Raw genomic sequence first — 10,924 nt, 5'->3', positions numbered from 1 at the left:
AGTGTTTTAGGTGATTTATCTATTTCCAAAAAAAAAATTTAATTTTTTTCAAATTTTTCACTCAAAAATTTTCATGTTTTTCAAAAATCGTCGATAATTCCTTTATTTTTCGATTTAGAGTTAAAAGTTATTCTTTATGATTTATTTTATTTTTAATCAAGAATCCAATGCTAAAAGAAAATTTCTAATTTTCTTAATAGTTTTCGAGAAAATGAGGAAAAACTGTTTGGAGGTTTTTTCCAATTTTCTGGAAAACTATTGAACTTAAAAATAAATTTTTTATTGCATTTGATGCGCATTGAAATTCCAAACAACTTTTGTTCAAACAATTTTTTTCTCCAACCAATAGTTTTCCAGAAAAAAAATAAAAACCGAAATTATGAAAATTTTTCCAGGGGTACCCCTTTGGATTTTTTGAGGGAGGAATTTTTGGGAAAATTTGGTATAACTTTTTCCAGGTACATTTTCTAAAAAAGTGTTATAAGTTTTTTTTGATGGTTTTTGGCTGATTTATCCATTTTTAAAAAAAAAATCAATTTTTTCAAAAAAAAATTTTTTTTTCACAATTTTGACCCAAAAAATTTTAATTTTTTCAAAAACCTCTCATAACTCCTTTATTTATCAATTTTGGATAAAATGTTATTCTATATAATTTATTCTATTTTTAAATAGGAATCGAATGCTAAAAGAAAATTTTCAATATTCCCAATAGTTTTTGAGAAAATGAGGAAAAACTGTTTAAGGGTTTTCCTCAATTTTCCCGACAACTGCTAAACTTAAAAATTATTTTTTTATTGCATCTGATGCGCATTAAGATTCCAAACAACTTTTGTCCTAACAATTTTTTTCTCTAACCAATAGTTTTCCAGAAAAAAAATTAAAATCAAAATTATGAAAGTTTTTCCAGGGGTACCCCTTTAGAATTTTTGAGTAAGACTTTTTTGAGTATAATTCTGTCCAGGTACATTTTATAAAAAAATTTTATAAGACTTTTTTTATTAATTTTGAGTGATTTATCGATTTCCAAAAAAAAAAAAAAATTTCAAAAATTTTTTTTACTCAATTTTTTTTTATTTCTCAAAAATCCTCTATAACTTCCTTATTTTGAGATTTAGGACAAAATGTTACTCTACATGATTTGTTCTATTTTTGATTGAGAATTTAATGGTAAAATAAAATTTTCCATATTCCAAGTAGTTTTCTGCAAAAAAACGTTTTTCATTAACATCACACTTGCACCCCCCACCCACCCCACACAGCTTACCAGTAAGAAATTTGTCTGCAAAATTAATTTTTTTCGTCCATACTATCCAATCTAATAACACTGTTTTTGTATTAAATATTTATTAATATACATATATATATTAATATAAAATTTAAATAAAAAAACTGTGTTAGTATATTGGATAATATGAACAAAAAACAGTGATTTTTGAAAGTAATTTTTTACTGGTCAGGTGTGTGGGGTGGGTGGGGGGGCACGGGTAAAGTTAATAAAAAACAGTGTTTTTTACATAAAATAATTACCTTAGAGGAACAACTTTGAAATTTACTAAATTTTCAAAACAAAAACCGACATTTTTTCCGTGGAACCCAAAAATTCCTTTAGGATTTTTAAGAGAGAAATTTCTGGGAAAATTGAGTATAACTTTTTTTTGGTACATTTTTCAAAAATGTTTTATAAGACTTTTTTGATGTTTTTTGGCTGATTTATTCATTTCCAAAAAAAAATTAAATTTTTTGAAAAAATTTTTTTTTCAAATTTTTCACCCAAAAATTTTCCAGTTTTTCAAAAATTCTTTATAACTTCTTTATTTTTCGATTTTCGACTAAATGTTATTCTAGATGATTTGTTCCATTTTCGATTGGGAATTTAATGATAAAAGAAAATTTTCTAGATTCCAAGTAGTTTTTGAGAAAATAAAGAAAAAGTGCCTAAAGGTTTTTCCAGATTTTCTGGAAAACTATTAAACTAAAAAATTATTTTTATATTGTATCTAATGCGCATTGAAATTCCAAACAACTTTTGTCTTAGCTATTTTTTTATACGACTAATAATTTTCCAGAAAAAAAATAAAAACCGGAATTATGAAAGTTTTTCCAGGGGTACCCCTTTAGAATTTTTGAGGAAGACTTTTTTGAGTATAACTTTGTCCAGGTACATTTTATAAAAAAGTTTTATAAGACTTTTTTGATTAATTTTGAGTGATTTATCGATATCCAAAAAAAAAATTTTTTTTCAAAAATTTTTTTTTCAAAATTTTTTTTTACTTAAATTCTTTTTGATTTTTCAAAAATCCTCCATAACATCTTTATTTTAAGATTTAGGATAAAACGTTACTCTAGATGATTTGTTCTATTTTTGATTGAGAATTTAATGGTAAAATAAAATTTTCCATATTCCAAGTAGTTTTCTGCAAAAAAACGTTTTTCATGAACATCACACTTGCACCCCCACCCACCCCACACAGCTTACCAGTAAGAAATTGTTCTGCAAAATCACTATTTTTTGTCCATATTATCCAATCTAATAACACTGTTTTTGTATTAAATACTCATATACAAAAACATTGTTTTTCATCAACACCACCCTTACACCCCCCACCCACCCCACACAGCTTCCAGTAAGAAATTCTTTTGAAAAATCACCCTTTTTCCTACATAATATTTAATCGAATAACACTATTTTCGCATTAAATATTTAAAACCTTTCTCACATAACCTTAAGGTTGACGTAAGTAAAAACTGTGTAATTCTTTATTTTAGTTGAAGTTCAACCAAAAATATACATCTCATATAAACCAAAATTAAACGTTCATGGTGTGTTGCTTGGGTAACTGCACTCGGAAGGTTCTTTAGAAAATCCCTCGTGGGTGTATTGTGCATGTATTGTAAATAAGTCCAAACATATCCTTAAATTGTATATATATAAAGAGAAACTCTTCGTGTAAATAAATCAAGTAGCGTGGCCGTTTGTCCGATAATTAATTTGGATATTTGGCTGTTCATCAATGTTTGTTGATTTTTTAATTTGTTACTGTACATAAAAAAATTATTATTATTTTGTTTATTAGCGAATACGGTCCAACTTTTTTTACTTTCGCCATTTAAACTATTACAGGGTCGCCGTTAGTTTGTCAAGTATACGTTTCCACTTTGTACCTCGTCGTTTTTTATATAAGTAACGAACCAGAAGACTGATTTTTATTATTATAGATCATATTTTTAAAGGAGAAAAACAAATAGGATGTAAATATTGACGAGAAACTGTTTTTTTTCCTCTCTCTCTCTCTCTCTCTCTTTACGAGAAACGAAACGATTGAACTACCTCACGCAAGTACAAAAAACAAATATATATATATTATATTAAATTTAACTTGATACTTTTAGGGTTTCGAGCGTAATAAATCCCTCTGAACGTGTATAAGATTTCCCCATTATCCCCAAAAATCTCGATGTATTTATTATTATTATTATATAAATAGTAGACTAATAGGATCAAAGAGAGATATTGTGTTACGCATGAACGTTTTTTCGATGTCTTTTTTAAGGGTTTTCCAGTACAGGTAAAAGAAACTGACATATATAGGTGTTAAATATGCAATGTCGTCGTCTTAATTCCATGATGTCAATATATCTCACACTATTTTATTATATTAAAATATTGTTCGTTAATTTTTTGTGTTTTATTAATAACCCCTTCGGTGCTTCATTATCACTTTTATTTATTACCTTCTTCTTTAGGTAGGTATAATCCCTTTATGACCCTTTATATCGATAAATTACGTAGATATTAAACCCCTTTTTAACGATATTTGTAAATTTTATTGATAATCCTTATTGTGATCCCTTAATTTAAAAGCGTTTAGTTATCAGTTCGAGGAACTATGGTATCGGAGACAGGTAGTGGCTATCGTTGGACAAATTAAAACGGGAAATTTAGTTTTTCCAGTCAATAGATACTCCATTTTGAGCAAGAATCCAGATACAATTAGGCCGCAATAAATATCATTAATTGTTTAAACTAAACCTGCTGTCTGTAGATCAGGAAAACTATTTAGAGGTTTTTCCAGATTTTCTGGAAAACTGTTGAAGTTAAAAATTATTTTTTTGTTGCATTGGATGCGCATTAAGATTCCAAACAACTTTTGTTTAAACAATTTTTTTCTCCGTCCAGTAGTTTTCCGGAAAAAAAATAAAAACCGAAATTATGACCCCTATGGAATTTATGAGGGACACTTTGGAAAATTGTGATAACTTTTTTCTGGTACATTTTTCAAAAAAGTTTTATAAGACTTTTTTGATGTTTTTTGAGTGATTTATCCATTACCAAAAAAAAATTAAATTTTTTAAAAATTTTTTTTTCCCAATTTTTCCCCCAAATTTTTTCTAATTTTTCAAAAAATTCTTTATAACTTCTTTATTTTTCGATTTACGACAAAATGTCATTCTTTATAACTTATTCTGTTTTTGAAGAGAAATCCAATGGTAAAAGAAAAATTCCAATATACGCAATAGTTTTCGAGAAAATGAAGAAAAACTGTTTAGAGGTTTTTCCAGATTTTCTGGAAAACTGTTGACTTTAAAAATTATTTTTCTATTGCATCTGATGCGCATTGAAATTCCAAACAACATTTGTTCAGACAACTTTTTTCTCCAACCAACAGTTTTTCAGAAAAAAAATAAAAACTAAAATTATGAACATTTTTCCAGGGGTACCCCTTTGGATTTTTTGAGGGAGACTTTTTTGGAAAAATTGATTATAACTTTTTCCAGGTACGTTTTCCAAAAAAGTTTTATAAAACTTTTTTGAAGCCCTTTAGGCAATTTATCCATTTTCAAAAAAAAAAAAATTTTTTCGTAAAATTTTTTTTTTTTAATTTTTGACCCAAAAATTTTCCATTTTTTCAAAAATCTTCCATAACTCCTTTATTTATCAATTTTGGACAAAATATTATTCTAAATGATTTGTTCTATTTTTTAATAGGAATCCAATGTTAAAAGAAAATTTTCCAAATTCTCAATAGTTTTCGAGAAAATGAGGAAAAACCGTTTTGGACTTTTCCTTGATTTTCTGGAAAACTGTCAACCTTAAAAATAATTTTTCTATTGCATCTGATGTGGATTAAGATTCCAAACAACTTTTATTTAAACAATTTTTTTCTCCAAGCAATAATTTTTCAGAAAAAAAATTAAAACCGAAATTATTAAAGTTTTTCCAGGGGTACCCCTTTGGAATTTCTGAGGGAGACTTTTTTGGGTATAACTTTTTTCTGGTACATTTTCCAAAAAAGGTTTATTAGACTTTTTTGAAGGTTTTGGACCAATTTATCGATTTACAAAAAAAAAAATTAAATTTTTTGAAAAAAAAATTTTTCCAGTTTTTTACCCAAAAATTTTTTAATTTTTCAAAAATTGCCCATAACTCCTTTATTTTGAGGTTCACGAAAAAATGTTACTCTTTATGATTTGTTCCATATTTGATTGGAAGTATAACGGTAAAAGAAAATTTTCTATATCTCAAGTAGTTTTCGAGAAAATCAAGAATAACTATTTAGAGGTTTTTCCAGATTTTCTGGAAAACGGTTAAAGTTAAAAATATTTTTTTTATTGAATCTGATGCGCATTGAGATTCCAAACAACATTTGTTTAAACAATTTTTTTCTCCAACCAATAGTTTTCCAGAAAAAAAATAAAAACCAAAATTGTGAACATTTTTCCAGGGGTGCCCCTATGGAGTGCCCATTCCAGGCAACTGAACCTTCTTCCAAGCAATTTCCTGGAAGAAATTCATGCTTTTAATTGCCTGGAAAATGACTCTCAATAGTCTCAACTGCCTGGACGTATCAAAAAATTACTTTAATTAAGTCAAAATGGCCTGGAAAAGTTACTTTAACTTCTTGGGACTCAAGTGCCTATTCCAGGCAATTGAACCTTCTTCCAGGCAATTTTCTGGAAGAAATTCATGCTTTCAACTGCCTGTAATTACTAGAAAATGACTCTCAATAGTCTCAACTGCCTGGACGTACCAAAAAATTACTTTAATTAAGTCAAAATTGCCTGGAAAAGTTGCTTTAACTTCATGGAACTTAAATGCCTATTCCAGGCAATTGAACCTTCTTCCAGGCAATTTCCTGGAAGAAATTCATGCTTTCAACTGCCTGTAATTACTGGAAAATGACTCTCAATAGTCTCAACTGCCTGGACGTATCAAAAAATTACTTTAATTAAGTCAAAATTTTTGACCCAAAAATTTTCCATTTTTTCAAAAATCTTCCATAACTCCTTTATTTATCAATTTTGGACAAAATATTATTCTATACGATTTGTTCTATTTTTTAATAGGAATCCAATGTTAAAAGAAAATTTTCCAAATTCTCAATAGTTTTCGAGAAAATGAGGAAAAACCGTTTTGGAGTTTTCCTTGATTTTCTGGAAAACTGTCAACCTTAAAAATTATTTTTTTATTGCATCTGATGCGGATTGAGATTCCAAACAACTTTTATTTAAACAATTTTTTTCTCCAACCAATAATTTTCCAGAAAAAAAATAAAAACCAAAATTATGAACATTTTTCCAGGGGTACCCCTTTGGAATTTTTGAAGAAGGCTTTTTTGGCTATAACTTTTTCCAGGTACATTTTTCAAAAAAGTTTTATTAGACTTTTTTAAAGCATTTTGTCCAATTTATCCATTTCCAGAAAAAAAAATTAATTTTCCCAAACAAAATTTTTTTTTTAATTTTTCACTCTAAATTTTCCTATTTTTTAAAAATCTTCCATACCTTCTTTATTTTTCGATTTACGGCTAAAAGTTATTCTTTATGATTTGTTCTATTTTTAATTTGGAATCCAATGCTAAAAGAAAATTTTCCATATTCCGAATAGATTTCGAGAAAATGAGGAAAAACTGTTTTGGAGTTTTCCTCAATTTTCCGGAAAACCGCTGGATATAAAAATTATTTTTCTATCACATCTGATGCGCCTTGACATTCCAAGCAACTTTTATTAAAACAGTTTTTTTCTCCAACCAATAGTTTTCCAGAAAAAAAATAAAAACTGAAATTATGAACATTTTTCCAGGGTACCCCTTTGGAATTTTTGAGCAGGATTTTTTGGCTATAACTTCTTCCAGGTACATTTTTCAAAAAAGTTTTATAAGACTTTTTTGAAGCATTTTATCCAATTTATCTATTTCCAGAAAAAAAAATTAATTTTCTAAAAAAAAAATGTTTTCACATTTTTGACCTAAAAATTTTCCATTTTTTCAAAAATCTTCCATAACTCCTTTATTTATCAATTTTCGACTAAATGTTATTCTATATCATTTGTTCTATTTTTGAATAGAAATCCAATGCTAAAAGAAAATTTTCTAAATTTCCAATAGTTTTCGAGAAAATTAGGAAAAACTGAAAAAAGGTTTTTCCAAATTTTCCGGAAAACTATTAAATTTAAAAATTATTTTTCTATTGCATCTGATGCGCATTGACATTCCAAACAACTTTTGCTTAAACAATTTTTTTCTCCAACCAATAGTTTTCCAGAAAAAAAATAAAAACCGGAATTATGAACATTTTTCCAGGGGTACCCCTTTGGAATTTTTGAGGAGGCTTTTTTGGCTATAACTTTTTCCAGGTATATTTTTCAAAAAAGTTTTATAAGACTTTTTTGAAGCATTTTGTCCAATTTATCGATTTCTAGAAAAAAAAATAATTTTCTAAAAAAAAACATTTTTGACCCAAAAATTTTCCATTTTTTCAAAAATCTTTCATAACTCCTTTATTTATCAATTTTCGACTAAATTTTATTCCATATCATTTGTTCTATTTTTGAATAGGAATCCAATGCTAAAAGAAAATTTTCCAAATTTCCAATAGTTTTCGAGAAAATTAGGAAAAACTGTTTAGAGGTTTTTCCCAATTTTCCGGAAAACTGTTAGACCTAAAAATTATTTTTTTATCGCATCTGATGCGCATTAGAATTCCAAACAAGTTTTGTTTCAACAATTTTTTTCTCCATCCAATAGTTTTCCAGAAAAAAAATAAAAACCGGAATTATGAACATTTTTCCAGGGGTACCCTTTGGAATTTTTGAGGAATGCTTTTTTGGCTATAACTTTTTCCAGGTACATTTTTCAAAAAAGTTTTATAAGACTTTTTTGAAGCATTTTGTCCAATTTATCCATTTCCAGAAAAAAAAATTAATTTTCTCAAAAAAAAATTTTTTCACATTTTTGACCCGAAAATTTTCCATTTTTTCAAAAATCTTTCATAACTACTTTATTTATCAATTTTCAACTAAATATTATTCTATATCATTTGTTCTATTTTTGAATAGGAATCCAATGCTAAAAGAAATATTTCCAAATTTCCAATAGTTTTCGAGAAAATCAGGAAAAACTGTTTAGAGGTTTTTTCCAATTTTCGGGAAAACTGTTAGACCTAAAAATTATTTTTTTATCGCATCTGATGCGCATTAGAATTCCAAACAAGTTTTGTTTCAACAATTTTTTTCTCCATCCAATAGTTTTCCAGAAAAAAAATAAAAACCGGAATTATGAACATTTTTCCAGGGGTACCCCTTTGGAATTTTTGAGGAATGCTTTTTTGGCTATAACTTTTTCCAGGTACATTTTTCAAAAAAGTTTTATAAGACTTTTTTGAAGGATTTTGTCCAATTTATTCATTTCCAGAAAAAAAAAATAATTTTCTGAAAAAAAAATTTTTTCACATTTTTGACCCAAAATCTTTCCCAGTTTTTCAAAAATCTTCCATAACTCCTTTATTTATCAATTTTCGACTAAATGTTATCCTATATCATTTGTTCTATTTTTGAATAGGAATCCAATGCTAAAAGAAAATTTTCCAAATTTCCAATAGTTTTCGAGAAAATCAGGAAAAACTGTTAAGAGGTTTTTCCCAATTTTCCGGAAAACTGTTAGACCTAAAAATTATTTTTTTATCGCATCTGATGCGCATTAACATTCTAAACAACTTTTGTTTAAACAACTTTTTTCTCCGACCAATAGTTTTCCAGAAAAAAAATAAAATCCGAAATTATGAACATTTTTCCAGGGGTACCCCTTTGAAATTTTTCAGAAAGGCTTTTTTGGCTATAACTTTTTCCAGGTACATTTTTCAAAAAAGTTTTATAAGACTTTTTTAAAGCATTTTTTCCAATTTACCCATTTCCAAAAAAAAATTAAATTTTTGCAAAAAAATTTTTTTTTTATGTTTTACTCAAAATTTTCCCGATTTTTCAAAAATCCTTCATAACTTCCTTATTTTTTGATTTACGCCTAAAAGTTATTCTTAATGATTTGCTCTATTTTTGATTGGGATTCTATTGGCGAAGGAAAATTTTCCATATTCCAATTAGTTTTCGAGATAATGCGGCAAAACCGAGGAGGTTTTTGCCAATTTTCTGGACTCCACACCTCTCCGAAGCTTTTGACCATATTAGGCCACGAAATCGTCCTCAATTAATGCAGTCGAACGCCTTGACAAAGACACAAAACAAGATGGTTCGCCTAAACTCCACTTGATTCACTTAATTTGCTTTAATGATACAATTATCAGCTGCACTGACAGACGATTCTTCAGAAGCGAAAGTGACCTTTAAGTTCTTCAAAAAAGGTCCAGAGTCAAACCCACTAAGTTTAGTCCCAATTATAAGTTGATTTGACACACATCATTAACGGATATTTTAATCGCTCTAATATTTGAATAATTAGGCCTACCGTTCGCAATTAAGCAAATAAAGAAAATTCACAAAAATGATAAGGAATCGTCTAATAAAGAAACTAATAATTACGAGGGTATTTATACTATCTCCCCTATTAGGCAAAAAAACCCTATAAATATGCAAGTTTATTCGATAATATTCATTTTATAGACTGTAGAGTCCTTCATAGACTTCTCTCACTATAATCATTATGTCGAAAGTGTCCCTATTGTTTCTCGTGGCTGCAGTATGCTTAGGTAAGTATTTTTTTGTTAATTGATCATTAATTCAACTGGTCCAACACGAACCGTCCTACTGACTGCGCCTGACAGTACAATTATTTACCAACAAGAGAAGTTTTCCGCCTTATAGCTAAGTAAAATTATTATCGTGATTTTTAGTTGCAGTAAGTGCGGTGAAAAATTGCTACATGTGCCAGGCGAGCGACAAGGACAGTTGCGGAACCCAATCTTCCACCCCGTGCTTTAAGAAAGGATCCTGTTTCATGTTGACGGCAACGTTCGAAGGTCAATCCGAGGTTACTTATGTGCGCGGATGCAGTCTGGATACCAAAGACGAGGTTTGCGATAGAATAAAAAAGAACGAAAACGTGCAGTCGCTTGATTCGTGCACTAGTTGCGACCAGGATAACTGCAACAGCGACAAGTTTGAATAAATTTATAATTAGACCGGGTTGTTTAATAAATAAAGTTTGAGCATACTATTGTGTCTCGTCTTTTTTTGTCATAAGACATGACTTCCTTTATTGAACATTAGTTTAGACATATTTGAGCTCTTGCATCGTTTCCTGTGAATTTAAATGGGATCTTACTCAAATTTGCTTAGGTGCTGAAATCAATTACGGAATGCTCAACTTGTTGAACTGTATCTGAATTTCTTTGTTTCTTCGATTGAATCGGTGACGATTGCTAAGTAAAAACTGTGTAAATGAAGAAAATGAGATTGGTTGACTCAATATAATGCCGCATAGATCAGGAAAACTGTTTAGAGGTTTTTCCAGATTTCCTGGAAAACGGTTGAAGTTAAAAATTATTTTTTTATTGCATCTGATGCGCATTGAAATTCCAAATAACTTTTGTTTAAACAATTTTTTTCTCCGATCAATAGTTTTCCAGAAAAAAAAATAAAAACCGAAATTTTGAATATTTTTCCCGGGGGTTTTTTGAGGAAGACTTTTTTGGG

The 10,924-nt window shown here is 28.3% G+C and overlaps 1 protein-coding gene across 1 annotated transcript; it reads left to right on the top strand.

Moving 5' to 3' along the window:
• The first annotated feature begins 9,843 nt into the window (after window positions 1-9,843).
• LOC126748023 (uncharacterized) lies at window positions 9,844-10,442 on the top strand. The gene is made up of 2 exons (XM_050457024.1): window positions 9,844-9,978; window positions 10,123-10,442. Exons 1-2 carry the CDS (start codon window positions 9,933-9,935, stop codon window positions 10,395-10,397), a joined length of 321 nt encoding a protein of 106 aa, XP_050312981.1. The 5' UTR covers window positions 9,844-9,932; the 3' UTR covers window positions 10,398-10,442.
• The last annotated feature ends 482 nt before the right edge of the window (window positions 10,443-10,924 follow it).

This window comes from Anthonomus grandis, chromosome 20 (assembly GCF_022605725.1).
Source record: "Anthonomus grandis grandis chromosome 20, icAntGran1.3, whole genome shotgun sequence".
NCBI classification, from domain to species: Eukaryota; Metazoa; Arthropoda; class Insecta; order Coleoptera; family Curculionidae; genus Anthonomus; species Anthonomus grandis.
The sequence above is the reverse complement of the archived record's forward strand: the minus strand, read 5'-3'. Positions and strand labels throughout refer to the sequence as shown.

What these genes read in the sequence shown, in the direction of transcription:
- LOC126748023 (XM_050457024.1), top strand. Translation starts at nt 9,933, where the DNA reads ATGTCGAAAGTGTCCCTATTGTTTCTCGTGGCTGCAGTATGCTTAG. An exon ending in CGTGGCTGCAGTATGCTTAG is followed by an intron (nt 9,979 to 10,122) that starts GTAAGTATTTTT and finishes CGTGATTTTTAG; the next exon opens with TTGCAGTAAGTGCGGTGAAA.